The sequence below is a fragment of the Neoarius graeffei genome, chromosome 10, assembly GCF_027579695.1.
Source record: "Neoarius graeffei isolate fNeoGra1 chromosome 10, fNeoGra1.pri, whole genome shotgun sequence".
NCBI lineage: Eukaryota > Metazoa > Chordata > Actinopteri > Siluriformes > Ariidae > Neoarius > Neoarius graeffei.
Window position 1 is genome coordinate 18,044,817 of NC_083578.1, and position 16,200 is coordinate 18,061,016.

The window sequence follows — 16,200 nt, forward strand, 5'->3', positions numbered from 1 at the left end:
CAGGATATCTAATGTGAGCAAGATTACACAAATCACTGAATGTCTGTCTGTAAAATAATCTTCACACAAGTAATGTATTCTTTGTATGTACTTTCCAACACCCATATGGCTGTATTCAGGGTGAGTGACAGGGAAAGTTCAAATGTTTTGTCAACATTTACACAGGGAAAGTTCCTCGTATTCAGAGTTGGGTTGTGCACAACTCTGGGCAGTGCCAAACATGAATTTCAGTGTGATGTATTGTGGTTGTATCAAGCTGTCAGACAGTGGAGCTGAAATTAATACTGCACCTCGTTCTACATTGCACCTATTGTGTTATTGGCAGTCTGTACTCCTGTAGGTCTTTTTACAAATACACTCACTCCTGACGGGAATTAAATCCTGCCCTGATCAATGTTCGTTCCTCATTCTAGGACTTTACCGGAGCAACGGCATTTCTCGGATTCACTGCCCGGGGCTTTGTTGTTTTCCAGGGAAACAAGAGGATCCATTTGCTAAAATGGTATGAGCTGTTTGGTAACCGCTATTCTTCACATTCTCACGGTATTCAGCCTCTTTTAACTCTCTCACTACTCTTTAATCTCTGCCTTTGCCCCATTCACTTCACTTTTTCCAGAATTACATCATCCAATACTTTATTAACTGTATTTGGATGTGTTTGGAAACTAGCCAAAAATCTATAAGAATGTAAACTTGCATAACGCAGGATATTATATAGAGAAAACAGTCGAACAACTTTTCACTCTTTAACCTTCCATAATACATCCAACTACTATCATTATACAAAAGATGTTTCAGTAATATTCCGATGCACTAAACATGACGATGTCTTCCTCTCTCCAGGCCGGATGTCAGCAGGTTTAAGTTTGAAGGGAAAACGTTTTACGTGATCGGAATACAGAGAGAGGCAAGTTACATCACTCTATCTGTTACAACCATACCACATCCAAAATATTAGTGTTTTGCAAATACTGCACTTTGTCCGTGATTCTAAAATAAAATCTTCAGAGCTCTGTGAAATAAAATAGATCAACTCATTGAAACTCATTTCATGCATGTCATTAAAAAATGGCTTCCTGTATAAGAAATGATTCAGCTTGTCATGCTCATCATCCTGTTTGTGTCTTGGTGCTTAATATCCAGTTTTATATGTGCTTCTGTCTTCTTTTCTGGTTTTTTTTTTTTTCCATTGCTGGTAAGTAAATGCACATGTCATAAACATTTATAATACATATCATACCACTTTCATATACCCTTATTTTTCCTTCTTTCTTAGTAATTCTGTCCAACAAGGCATAACTGGTGCAATGCATCTAATTAGTGTTATGCGATGCAAGTGTAATTTGACTGATCAAGTAAAATGTTATCAAATATTGCAATACATTATAAGTTACAGTGGTGCTTGAAAGTTTGTGAACCCTTTAGAATTTTCTATATTTCTGCATAAATATGACCTAAAACATCATCAGGTTTTCACACAAGTCCTAAAAGTAGATAAAGAGAACCCAGTTAAACAAGTGAGACAAAAATATTATACTTGGTCATTTATTTATTGAAGAAAATGATCCAATATTACATATCTGTGAGTGGCAAAAGTATGTGAACCTTTGCTTTCAGTATCTGGTGTGACCCCCTTGTGCAGCAATAACTGCAACTAAATGTTTATGGTAACTGTTGATCAGTCCTGCACACTGGCTTGGAGGAATTTTAGCCCATTCTTCCATACAGAACAGCTTCAACTCTGGGATGTTGGTGGGTTTCCTCACATGAACTGCTCACTTCAGGTCCTTCCACAACATTTCGATTGGATTAAGGTCAGGACTTTGACTTGGCCATTCCAAAACATTCACTTTATTCTTCTTTAACCATTCTTTGGTAGAACAACTTGTGTGCTTAGGGTCGTTGTCTTGCTGCATGACCCACCTTCTCTTGAGATTCAGTACATGGACAGATGTCCTGACATTTTCCTTTAGAATTTGCTGGTATAATTCAGAATTCATTGTTCCATGAATGATGGCAAGCTGTCCTGGCCCAGATGCAGCAAAACAGGCCCAAAGCATGATACTACCACCACCATCATGTTTCACAGATGGGATAAGGTTCTTATGCTGGAATGCAGTGTTTTCCTTTCTCCAAACATAACACTTCTCATTTAAACCAAAAAGTCCTATTTTGGTCTCATCTGTCCACAAAACATTTTTCCAATAGCCTTCTGGCTTGTCCACGTGATCTTTAGCAAACTGCAGATGAGCAGCAATGTTCTTTTTGGAGAGCAGTAGCTTTCTCCTTGCAACCCTGCCATGCACACCATTGTTGTTCAGTGTTCTCCTGATGGTGGACTCATGAACATTAACATTAGCCAATGTGAGAGAGGCCTTCAGTTGCTTAGAAGTTACCCTGGGGTCCTTTGTGACCTCACCAACTATTACACGCCTTGCTCTTGGAGTGATCTTTGTTGGTCGACCACTCCTGGGGAGGGTAACAATGGTCTTGAATTTCCTCCATTTGTACACAATCTGTCTGACTGTGGATTGGTGGAATCCAAACTCTTTAGAGATGGTTTTGTAACCTTTTCCAGCTTGATGAGCATCAACAACACTTTTTCTGAGGTCCTCAGAAATCTCCTTTGTTCGTGCCATGATGCACTTCAACAATCGTGTTATGAAGATCAGACTTTGATAGATCCCTGTTCTTTAAATAAAACAGGGTGCCCACTCACACCTGATTGTCATCCCATTGATTGAAAACACCTGACTCTAATTTCACCTTCAAATTAACTGCTAATCTGAGAGGTTCACACACTTTTTTTTTTTTTTTTTTTTTTTTTTTTTTTTTGCCACTCACAGATATGTAATATTGGATAATTTTCCTCAATAAATAAATGACCAAGTATAATATTCTTGTCTCATTTGTTGAACTGGGTTCTCTTTATCTACTTTTCGGACTTGTTGAAAATCTGATGTTGTTTTAGGTCATATTTACGCAGAAATGTAGAAAATTCTAAAGGGTTCACAAACTTTCAGGCACCACTGTATATTTTTACTTTATAATCAGCTAGTCATTTAGGACATGGTTATTCAACTAAATTACTTGCTTACAGCAGTCTGGATAAGCAACTAACATGACTGAATGGTGACATAAGTTACCTTTTAATGCTTATTTGGAACGTGCTCATTAATATAAACCTGCAGTTTGCCTTGCAGACGGAGCTACTGTCTGAGCCGTGCTGTTGTAGAAAATTAATCAGCACATGATAAATGATCAGATGTGAGACTTTAGCAATGCTGTGGTAGTATTTGTATTAACCACATGCTAAAGCATACTTTAGAACAGACTGATACATGTGTGTTGACACACATATGCTGTCTTGTACTACACAGATATTGCTCCTTATATTCACTAATATTTAGCAAAGGCTGACCTACTGCAAAATGGCAAATTATAGCCCTGCCAACATTTATGCATTTTGCGTAAGAACTTCCCAATTTAACATTGGTGTACGCTAGTACAATGTGTCACTCAAAAGTAAAAACAGGCTGTAAGAGATGCGTTTTAGATGTGAAAAGAAAAGACTCAATAGGTGTACAATGAAGTGTAAAATCTAACACCTTACAATTAATTTTAATAGTAATGATAATTATTACGTGATTTAAAATCGTTGCTTGCTTTCCTGTGCCAGTCATCATGGTCATGTGCAAGCAATGATGTCAAGCTATTTGCTGTAGAAACTGGAGTGTGCATATACAGTTCACAGGGCTTTATGGTAACCACTAGGCAAGGTGTGGGTGAAGGCACTCTTCCAACCACATCCCACCCCCACTGCCCGGTGGTTCCTGACTCTCCATGCTTTGTTCCTCTACAGGGTTTGCAGGTCTGAAAATCTCAAACATTGGAGAAATCAGGCAGGAAAATCAGTAGCTTGCTAATTGAGCTCTGGTCACTTCATAATTTGGTTTCATGATACCGTTAGGTCCATATATATTTGGACACTGACACAAATTTTGTTTTTTTACCTGTTTACTGAAACATATTCAAGTTATAGTTATATAATGGACATGGACATAAAGTCCATACTTTCAGCTTTCATTTGAGGGTATTCACATTAAAATTGGATGAAGGGTTTAGGAGTTTCAGCTCCTTAACATGTGCCACCCTGTTTTTAAAGGGACCAAAAGTAATTGGACAATTGACTCAAAGGCTATTTCATGGGCAGGTGTGGGCAGTTCCTTCATTATGTCATTCTCAATTAAGCAGATAAAAGGCCTGGAGTTGATTTGAGGTGTGGTGCTTTCATTTGGAAGATTTTGCTGTGAAGAAAACATGCGGTCAAAGGAGCGCTCCATGCAGGTGAAACAAGCCATCCTTAAGCTGTGAAAACAGAAAAAAACCCATCCGAGAAATTGCTACAATATTAGGAGTGGCAAAATCTACAGTTTGGTACATCCTGAGAAAGAAAGAAAGCACTGGTGAACTCATCAATGCAAGAAGACCTGGACGCCCACAGACGACAACAGTGGTGGATGATCGCAGAATAATTTCCATGGTGAAGAGAAACCCCTTCACAACAGCCAACCAAGTGAACAACACTCTCCAGAAGGTAGGCGTATCAATATCCAAATCTACCATAAAGAGAAGAGTTCATGAAAGTAAATATAGAGGGTTCACTGCACGGTGCAAGCCACTCATAAGCCTCAAGAATAAAAAGGCTAGATTGGACTTTGCTAAAAAACATCTAAAAAAGCCAGCACAGTTCTTTTTTAAAAGAGATTTTTTGGGCTTTTTTTCACCTTTATTGGATAGGACAGTGTAGAGCCAGGACAGGAAATGAGTGGGAGAGAGAGACGGGGAGGGATCGGGAAATGACCTCGGGTCGGAATCAAACCCAGGTCCCCGGATTTATGGCATGGCACCTTAGCCACCTGAGCCACGACACCCCCAAAGCCAGCACAGTTCTGCAAGAATAGTCTTTGGACAGATGAAACCAAGCTCAACCTCTACCAGAATGATGAAAAGAAAAAAGTATGGCGAAGGCATGGTACAGCTCATGATCCAGAGCATACCACATCATCTGTAAAACACGGCGGAGGCAGTGTGATGGCTTGGGCATGCATGGCTGCCAGTGGCACTGGGTCACTAGTGTTTATTGATGATGTGACACAAGACAGAAGCAGCCGGATGAATTCTGAGGTATTCAGAGACGTACTGTGTGCTCAAATCCAGCCAAATGCAGCCAAACTGATTGGTTGGCGTTTCATAATACAGATGGACAATGACCCAAAACATAAAGCCAAAGCAACCCAGGAGTTTATAAAAGCAAAGAAGTGGAATATTCTTGAATGGCCAAGTCAGTCACCTGATCTCAACCCAATTGAACATGCATTTCACTTGTTAAAGACTAAACTTCAGACAGAAAGGCCCACAAACAAACAGCAACTGAAAACCGCTGCAGTAAAGGCCTGGCAGAGCATTAAAAAGGAGGAAACACAGCGTCTGATGTCCATGAATTCAAGACTTCAGGCAGTCATTGCCAACAAAGGGTTTTCAACCAAGTATTAGAAATGAACATTTTATTTACAATTATTTAATTTGTCCAATTACTTTTGAGCCCCTGAAATGAAGGGATTGTGTTTAAAAAATGCTTTAGTTCCTCACATTTTTATGCAATCATTTTGTTCAACCCACTGAATTAAAGCTGAAAGTCTGAACTTCAACTGCATCTGAATTGTTTTGTTCAAAACTCATTGTGGTAATGTACAGAACCAAAATTAGAAAAATGTTGTCCCTGTCCAAATATTTATGGACCTAACTGTATGTGTCTGCTCATTATATTTCGTACATTCTTTTATATTTATCTGTGTTCACTCAAACTGTGCTATTCCAAATGAAACTATTTTGTCTTATAAGGCAGTGTCTGATTGCTCCTATGCCGGTCTTAAATCTGATCTGTGCCTTGTGATCTTGAGCTGTCAGAACCCCAGCATAAGGGGAAGCCACATACTTTATAACAGTTGAGGCTGGTGGTTAAAAATGATGGATTGTTGGAAGCACTCCCAAAATAGCAATGTTATGCATCATGGAGATAGAGCTACAATGACTTGGAGAGAAGTAAATTACATTAGCTTTAAGATGCTCCTGAGAAGCACAACAGAAAGGTGTTGGCTGTATTCTCAAGAGGTTGCGAGTTTGAATAATACCATCCATCCATCCATCCATCCATCCATCCATCCATTCATTTTCTACAGCTTATCTGATCTTGGTTGTGGGGGCAGCAGTCTCAGAAGTGATGCCCAAACCTCCCTCTCCCAGCTACCTCCTTCAGCTCCTCCAGGGAGATGCCAAGGCGTTCCCAGGATAGCTGAGAAATATAATCCCTTTGGCATGTCCTGAGTCTGCCCCAGGGTCTCCTCTTGGTTGGACATGCTCAAAATACCTCTCCTGGGAAGTGTCCGGGAGGCATCATAGATAGATGCCCGAACCACCTCTGCTGGCTCCTTTCGATGTAAAGGAGCAATGGCTGTACTTTGAGCCCCTCCCAAATGTCCAAGCTCCTTACCCTGCCTATAAGGCTGAGCCCAGACATCCTGCAGAGGAAGCTCATTTCTGTTGTTTGTATCCACACTCTCATTCTTTCAATCATTACTCAGAGCTCGTGACCATAGGTGAGGGTAGGAACATTTATTGATTGGTAAATTGACAACTTCACCTTTTGGCTCAGCTCTTTCTTCACCATTATAGATTGGTAGTGTGTCCACATGACTGCTGCCACTGCACCAATCCACCTGTCATCTTTCTGTTCCTTTTTTCCCTCGCTCATGAACAAGACCCCAAGATACTTAAACTCCTCTACTTGAGGCAGTGACCTACCCCCAATCTGGAGAGGACATTTCACCCTTTTCTGGCTGAGGACCATGGCCTCTGATTTGGAGATGCAGATTCTCATCCCAGCCGCTTCACACTCGGCTGCAAACTATCTCCGAGCACGCTGGAGGTCACAGCTTGATGAAGCCAAAAGGACCACATCATCTGCAAAAAGCAATGACATGATCCTGATGCCCCCACACCAGACACCTTCCACCTCCTGACTGTGTCTAGAAATCCTGTCCATAAAAATTATGAACAAAATTATTGACAAAGGGCAGCCCACCAAAAACAAGTCTAACTTACTGTTGGCAATACAAAAAGCTCTCGCTCAGGTCATACGGGGACCTAATGGCCCATATCAATGGACCATTTATACAGGGACCTAATGGTCCATATCAACGGGCCTGGTACCCTGTACTCCTGGAGCACCTCCCACAAGACTCCCTGAGGGACACAGCAGTATGCCTTTTCCAAGTCCACAAAACACATGTGGACTGGTTGGACAAATTCCCATGAACCCTCTAGTATCCTTGGGAAGGTAAAGCGCTGGACCAGTGTTCCACGGCCAGGACAAAAACCGCATCATTCCTCCTGAATCCGAGGGTCGACTAATGGATGAATCCTCCTTTCCAGTACCCTGGCATAGACCTTCCCAGAGAGGCTGAGGCGTGTGATCCCTCTAAAGTTGGAGCACACCCTCCAGTCCCCCTTCTTAAAGATGGGAACCACCACCCCAGTCTGCCAGTCCAGAAGCACTGTCCCTAACCTCCATGCAGTGTTGAAGAGGCATGTCAACCAAGACAGCCCAACAACATCTAAAGCCTTCAGGAACTCAGGATGAATCTCATCCATTCCCGGAGTCCTGCTGCTGAGGAGTTTTTTTTTTTTTTTTTTTATACAACCTCAATAATCTCAGCTCTTGTTATGGGTGAATCCTCCCCCAAGTTCTCCAACTCTGCTTCCTCTATGGAAAACATGTCAGACGAGTTCAGGAGCTCCTCAAAGTACTCCTTCCACCGCCCGCCTATATCCCCTTTTAAGGTCAACAGCACTCCATCCCTGCTGTAAACAGCATGGGCAAAGCACTGCCTTCCCCTCCTGAGTTGCTTGACTGTTTGCCAGAATCTCTTCGATGCCGACTGAAAGTCTTTTTTCCATTGCCTTACCAAACTCCTCCCACACCCAAGTTTTTGCAGCCACGCTCCTCTTGGCCAGTCTGTACCTGTCATTTGCTTCAAGAGTTCCACAAGCTAAGCAAGCTTAGAAGGCCTCCTTCAGCTTTACAACTCCCTTAACTGCTGGTGTCCACCACCAAGTTACCGCCATGACTGGCACCAACAACCTTGCGACCACAGCCATACAGCCGCTTCAACAATGGAGGCATGGAACACAGTTTATTCTGACTCCATGTCCCCAGCCTCTCTCAGAATGCAGGACAAACTCTGCTGGAGGTGTGAGTTGAATATATCTCTGACACGGGGCTCTGCTAAATGTTCTCAGCACACCTGCACTATACATTTGGATTTGCCAGGTTTGTCTAGCATCTTCCCCTACCATCTGATCCAACTCATTACCAGGTGGTGATCAGTTGACAACTCAGCTCCTCTCTTCACCTGAGTGTCCAAGACACATATGGCTGCAGGTCTGACGATACGACTACAAAATTGATCATTGACCTATGAACTAGAGTACCCCAGTACCAAGTATATTTATGAACACCCTTGTGCACAGACATGGTGTTTGTTATGGACAGACTATACCTGTCCATATTTCTGGCCCAGATTCCAAACACTTTTTAAACACCCTTAAATTTTTACAATTTGGCTCACAATACATCTTACGCATATGAACTGATTCCTAACAATATTTGACTCTCTGGAGTTAGATAGTGGGGCGGCATGGTGGTGTAGTGGTTAGCGCTGTTGCCTCACAGCAAGAAGGTCTGGGTTCGAGCCCCGTGGCCGGCGAGGGCCTTTCTGTGCGGAGTTTGCATGTTCTCCCCGTGTCTGCGTGGGTTTCCTCCGGGTGTTCCGGTTTCCCCCACAGTCCAAAGACATGCAGGTTAGGTTAACTGGTGACTCTAAATTGACCGTAGGTGTGAATGTGAGTGTGAATGGTTGTCTGTGTCTATGTGTCAGCCCTGTGATGACCTGGCGACTTGTCCAGGGTGTACCCCGCCTTTCGCCCATAGCCAGCTGGGATAGGCTCCAGCTTGCCTGCGACCCTGTAGAACAGGATAAAGTGGCTAGAGATAACGAGATGAATGAACGAGTTAGATAGTGAGGACTGATGGACAAATTGGGGGAGATGTGTTCTAGATCTTGGTGCATGTTGTTACCAAGGTAAAATCATGACAGTTCCAAGGTATTCTGCGGTGCTCAGATTTCCTCCCTCACATTCTTCAGAGTGATTAGATGTTGTGACATATACTGAATCATTGTCTCCCCTGGCTACTGGATGAATCCCAACTAAACCCAAATGTACCTTCCTAAGGCCATGTCCTGGCAGCAGTACCATTCTCACAGGTCCACTCTCTCATGCTGAGCAGCATGCAAGTCCATATTGATTTCTGCCAGCTTCAGTCTGATGCTTATACAGCGGTGAATCGATCCCCTGTCTTATATTACACAACATGAGAGCCTAATGGAACAAATTCTCTTGACAGTTCCATTTTTCACCTCCTCCAGAGCACATGTTCAACTCGCTCTGATGCAGCACATACATTTCCCTCCTACCATTCTGGCACACATTTATAGTCCAATACATATATTTACCCTTGTTCAGCCTAACACATACAGTATAAACCAAAACATATATCACTTCTGAATGGTCTGTAATATATAATCCAGTTCCTGAAATATGTTAACTACTGTTCAGATCAGTATAAATATACAGTGAGAGAGAGAAAGAGAGAGAGAGAGAGAGGATATTATACAGTTGCAGTTTATCTTTGAGTGGTGAACATATTCACGAGTAAGCAAAGCGAATGAGTGAAAATATATTTAACACGAGAAGATAAACTTCATATATTTGTGTCACCATGTAATATTCTTTATATTATATGGACACATCCACAAAAAAAATGCAAGTTAATCAAAAAAATTTAACTTTGAACCAGTTCGGCATTTTGACAGCATGCATCTAGTCAACAGGAAAATACTGGGAGTGACGTCACCAGAGTGAAATATCAGAAAATATATCACTCAGATCTGCGATTGTATTTCGTAAGAAAAATGTGAGTTTTTCAACAGAAGAAGATAAACTCCATATCTTCAAGCCAAATTGTGATGTTCTTTTTATTTTATAGACACATTCACAAACAAAAAGTACCCAAATTTTTCTAAATAATTCACTGAGTTCCTTACGAGTGACACTTAGAGATTTATGTCACGGTTTTGGATCTCCATGTCCCGGGTGTAGCTTGTATGAAAAGTATGTGTGGTGTATTTCCCAGTAAAACACTTGTTTCCATATATATCAACAATTATTCACCAAAGGAGAAGTGAATATCGGTGAATAATAACTGAGATGAAGTTGCCAAAGTTCTGAGTATTTTTGTAGACTCAAAGCATAGGTGTACAAGATAAAACATCCAATTGGTGTAACCAGTTGAGAGAATTTACAGCTGACCTCAGTGTAGAATTTCACGTTGCATTTACATTTCATGTTTCTTTAATGCATGTGCATCAGAGCTAGTCTAATGCACCTTCATTAGTCTAATGCACACTCTGGCTTGAATATTTAGCTCTGTGGATGACCCCGGTCCCTCTACAGTTTCAATCTGAAACGGAGTGGAATCTAATCCAATTAAATTACTGACATACGATCATGTGAGAGTAACCTTAATATCAAGCTGTATGTTTAGTGCTCAGGCTGCAAGTATACCCTCGAACGAGCACAGCAAATCAAAGCCGTCAGACCTAGAGGAATGGAGAACAGTGTTATATCATACAACTAGTGACACAAATGACTTGTTCTGTAATGTAACGAATGACATTTTACACTAGGACGGCCTTTGCTGTTAATTCAACAGTTAACTTTTGGTGGAATAACAATATATTACAAGAAAAAAAGCATAGTGTGTGTGTGTGTGGGAGGGGCACAGACTAAGGGCCCGTTTACACGAGGACGCCGTCGGGTAAAAACGACTAAATATTTTATCGGAAGTGCCTTTCGTCTACACGGGGACGGCGTTTCCGAGGCTGAAAAACGGAAAAAATTGAAAACGCCTTCCAGAGTGGATAAGTTAAAAACGGCCCCCGTTGCATATCCGTCTAAACTACCCAATACGCGAAACTCTGCTCGGATCTGCTCACGTCGGGTACGCGCTTACGTCATACATATGCCATATACTGTACATGCCAGCCCGGGAAGTAAGAAAGTAAGTAAAAAAGTAAGAGCATGTCTGATTACATCGATCCAACGGACCTTCAAGCTGCTCTGGCAGCTTTAATAAATGTCCAGGAGTCCTTCGAACATCTATACCGAATCTGCACATATACCGTTAATGAACAGAGGCGGGTATAGCTTGCTCTTACTTTTTTACTTACTTTCTTACTTACCATAGCCAGAGTAGTCAAAGTTTTCGCGGCGCAGATGTGCAGATCAGACAAGACGGAAGATGTTGCGCATGCGTGCAGACATAGCGGAGGTCTTTCACAGCACCGCCTGGCATGCACATCTGTGACAGAGCGCAATGCGTCTGTCACTAAACAGCGGTTCCTCCCGCTGGTCATGTTTCAATGGTCAAGTGCAATGGACTAAACCACAGTTGCAAAGACATTCCAAATACAATCTGTGTTGTATGTTTGCTGTGGGTTTGGTAATGGGGGCTTTACAAGTATGTTTTGTTACGGGTACATTTGTTACAACTTTTAGATATGTAAACCTGAAATGTTTGGTACATGTGTTCATAGTAAAAGATGCGACACAGGTTTAAACAGCACAAGCATTTATTAGTTTTCACTATAAACAATAGCGTGTAAAGATTCATTAAGTGCGCACGTTTAACATCTGAATCCTTTTCTGCTAGAGTTTATCTAACATCAGCCAGAAATGTTTGTAGCCATTTACCTGCTGTAGTCTTCCGGGTGCGGGACCAAAGCAGAATGCAGGTCTGAAAGCGCTTTTCAAGGTTTCTTCCGCGATGCGCGGGAAAGCAGCTCATTAGAGCGGAGAGAAATGGTCTAAAAATCTTACGCAAGTGTTTGTTGTAATATTTAAGGTCTGCACATTGTTGTAGGAGTGTAATGCATGCAGTGAAAATGTTTAGAACTGTTAAAATCTGTCTAGATGTGTTGATTGATTTTAATTGTGTTAAGACTGTGCCGTAGTCTTTTAAATATGCGCTGCACTGTTCATTGGGGGGATGGCCTCGGCAGGGAGAGGACGCATGACTTGAGCTCTGTGTGAGTAATGCCAGAGTAGCCTAGCTTGCGTGGGCATTTTGTCCCAGAATTTTTTTTTTTTTGGTTGGTTTTGTCATCAGTGTTTTTTTTTTTGTTTGTTTGTTTGTCCTGTTTGTGTTAACTGCCGGCTTAAGAATAAAAAGAGAACTATTTTTGTACAAGAATTTTCCTTGTTTTGCTCATCATTCTGACTGACTACTCCATCCACTCGGCACACTCTATTACAACATCCAATTGAATTCCACACATTTATGCATCACCGTATAGACGCAGATTTCCTCCTTGAAAACGGTCGTGTAGACGCGGAAAAAAGTGAGAACAAAAACGGACTTTTGCGTTTTTGTTTCAGACCGTCCCCGTGTAAAGTGGGCCTAAAGTATTGTAGTATGCAGTTAATTCAAGTAATACCACCGCACTGTTGAAATCTTGACTCTGATTGGGCAAAAGGTGCTGATTAATTTCCAATACCAGCTGCTCTGACAGTAGTTATGGCTGCAAGGTTTAACTATATTAATATATACTACATGTATTGTTCTAATACAATATTGTTTCTATAGTAAGAGTTAATTCACAGTGACTAGTATGGCGAATGCTACACCAGTACTGAACATTTCTCCCAGAAGTTTACTTCGAATTTTTGGAAGGAGTCTCCAGTGTCAGTGCTTTATAACAGTCAGCTGTAAACCGGTTCCTTTAAGTTTTCCAACACAGGAAGGGCTTTACTGGTGAGGGAAAGACTGTTACCAGAGGGCCCCCCCCCCCCCCCCCCCCCCCAAGTTACGATGGGAGTCTTTTGACTATTTACAAGGAAGAAAGAGAGAGTAGTGTAAATAAACAGCCCGCTGCGCGCCTTTGTTTTCCCTTAATAAATCCCGCTGCGTCCCTTCATCCCGGCGCTCTAGCGGCATCCCTTTGTACTGTAGGTTGGTAGCACCCATTTGCACCAAAACCGATGCAAATTAGCCTGGCCCTGATGTCACCGATTGCCTCCGCTTTCCAGGATTTTCCTTATTTGGCTTACACAGAACTGCAAAACCCATCACTTTTAGTAGACAAGCTGATTTATGAATATTCTGTGGACTAATTAACCCGTTGCTGTGGTAACTGTCTAGACATGTCTGGTCTCCTTGGGTACTTGCACCAAAGCGGGGACCCTGTGACAGCAAGGCTATGACAGTGTCGCTACATTTGTATCTGACCAATAACTTGTGTCCTGTCCGGATGGCTAAATAGTGTTCATGAGGTGTACAAGCAGTTTTGGGCGCCCCAAAACTTGATGCTGCTCTAGATCTACATGAATTCGCTTGCTGCCCTGACCACTGACTGAAAGTCAGTATGAAGGAGTTTCAGACAAATATCCATTGCAAACCTTTTGGGCTCGACAAAGGCCCCCAAGTTGCTTGATGATAACGAGGTAAGTTTTCAGAAAACTTGCCTCGTTATACATGTACATAAAGATATTGTGGACACCATGGACTTGACCCCTATTGCTGCTGCCTTCTCGTCTTTCAATGACTAGAGAATACGCTACGTTGGTTCCTTCAATTAAGCAAAGTACATTTTGAATGTTGTATGTGTATTTACTCACATGTAAACACAGTAGAAAGTACCAAACCCGTGGTAAGAGGGTGTTATCCTCTCAACGATACTAAGTAGACGTAATTACGTTATAGTATCATTGGTTCTGTTTCATATAAAAAAAAATACATGGACAAAATGTACTCTAATAGAGACATTAAACTTAGCTTTACTCCACCAAAATTTGCCTCTCAAAATGTGGGAAATAGCGTTTTAGAGGGTTAAAAATTCCAAAATTTCCTGGGGGTGCATGGCCCCAGACCCCACTAGATTTGGGGCAACACTTTGCGCCCCCCCCCCCCCCCCCCCATTCAAAACTTCCTGCCGCCGCCTCTGGTTATAACTGTTCTACGTGACAACAGGAGCTAACTTGTTCTGTGGATAGTTCACAGTTTTAACTGCAACTACTTATAAACTGATAAAAAAAAGTAAGGTGTCTGTTAATGAATAAAAAAGTTAACATTTGGCTAACTCTGGTACAAGAGAAATAAAACACGTCATGATGTGCTGTTATAGGAAAATAATTAGGAACCCGGCTTCACAGTTTATACCAATTTTTTTACTTAGAAAAAAATTCTATGGTATTTAAATTGAACCCAGTTCTTGAAGTTTAACCAAAAACTTTTGACTAGTAGTGTACAGTATTTAGTTTATTAACAGCACAAATTTTGCTTCTTCAGTTTTGCACCGGATCTACAAGTCTGTGAAAGTAATGAAAGCTTTTGTTCTTTAATTAGTATCTACAACCTGCATGCAGGAATCTGCTCACAACGGTATTTGAGTCGTTGGAAGATTGCCAGTTCAAATCCAGACGATGCTACATTCATCTGTGGCCCAGCTCTCCAAATTGGCATTGGTGTTGAATAAATTGGATGGGAAAAAAAAAAGCCATACAGCTGAAAACTAATGGCAGCCAGTTTGAATCCAGAATGATTTGAATAACCTGCATATTTAGAATTGAATATATACAATATAGTGTATTGAGAGTCATTGTAATACGTAGTTTATGTACTACATAGTCACATGCAATGCTGCTTATTGAGTGAGTGCACTGTGCTTTATACTGCAGTATTGATTCCCACTCTCACATTCTGCTCATTCTTCCCATAATGCTACTGCGCTACCAGTTAATAATACTAAAGACCTTCATTTCAGTTCTCTCTCTCGCTCGCTCTGTGGGACAGAAGGTTCAGGGTCAGCAGTTTGTTCAACTCTCATTAGATTTCATTATTGTCTTCTTTATTGACCTCCCTCCTTCTCATGCCTAAATCATTCTCTCCTTCTCTTGTCCTTCTTTCCTCCCCGTAGCCACCTTCCCTTTCTGTTCACGCTTTAGCTGACATGCAGATGCTTTACTGTTTCATCTTTCCCTCCGCAGAAGAAACTGGTTTTGACGTTCCACACCTCCACACCAGCTGCCTGTAAACACCTATGGAAATGTGGTGTAGAAAATCAGGCATTTTACAAGTGAGTGCATATTTCTCTCTCTCTCTCTCTCTCTCTCTCTCTCTCTCTCACTCACTCACTCACTCACACACACACACACACACACACACACACACACACACACACACACACACACGGAGGCAACTGGTTACTAAATAAACTAAGCATAACCAGAATCAAATTTCTGATTAAAGCTCTTTAATTAAGAAGCAGTCGAGACAACAGAGAATATGCCTCACTGTGCACAACAAGAACAGCCCTAAACACTTAATCGTCTTCTAGTGGCTTCATACACACACACACATGCACACAAAACGCCTAGGCAAGTTTAAAAAGTAAATAAAAGCATTTCTATGTCATTTGGGCGAAATATAGACACACGTAGCACTTTATTAGGAACACCTATACATTCATGTAATTATCAACTTAAGCCCGGGGCACACGAGCGACTTCTTGTCGCAAGCGTATTGCGATTTTTGGATGCAAGTTTCCCCTCTCGGGTAGCTGCGTGTGCGCGTTATCTGTGACCAGTGGGCGATTTGGGGAGGGGGATGCAAATCACGTGGAAATCATGTGACTACTTCGTGGGTGGGGATTGGCTTAGCCTTTGGAGGTGATCGCTTCGTTATCGCAAAGACACGCACACACGACAATATCTCTGCAACAAGTCAGCGACTGGAGATTTTTAATTTTTTTTAAACTTTTAAATTTTTTTTGTTGCAGATTATCAAGCATGTTTGATACCTGTGATCTGTCGCAAGCAATAAAAAATTGCCATCGCAAATATCCGCACACGAAGCAATTTTTCACTTGCGTCAAAAAGTTGCACAACCAAATGACGGAAAATCGCCCGTGTGTGCCGGGCTTTAGCCAATCATGTAGCAGCAGTGCAATGTATAAAACAAGT

General features: G+C 41.7%; 1 protein-coding gene across 1 annotated transcript in view; it reads left to right on the forward strand.

The window, feature by feature from the left end:
* The window catches only part of frmd3 (FERM domain containing 3), a 79,264-nt gene that overhangs the window by 46,987 nt on the left and 16,077 nt on the right, over positions 1 to 16,200 (forward strand). Inside the window, exons 8-10 of the mRNA XM_060931410.1 lie at positions 414 to 502; positions 844 to 907; positions 15,226 to 15,314. Of these exons, the coding sequence (XP_060787393.1) occupies positions 414 to 502; positions 844 to 907; positions 15,226 to 15,314 (242 nt within the window). The remainder of the gene's footprint in view (positions 1 to 413; positions 503 to 843; positions 908 to 15,225; positions 15,315 to 16,200) is intronic.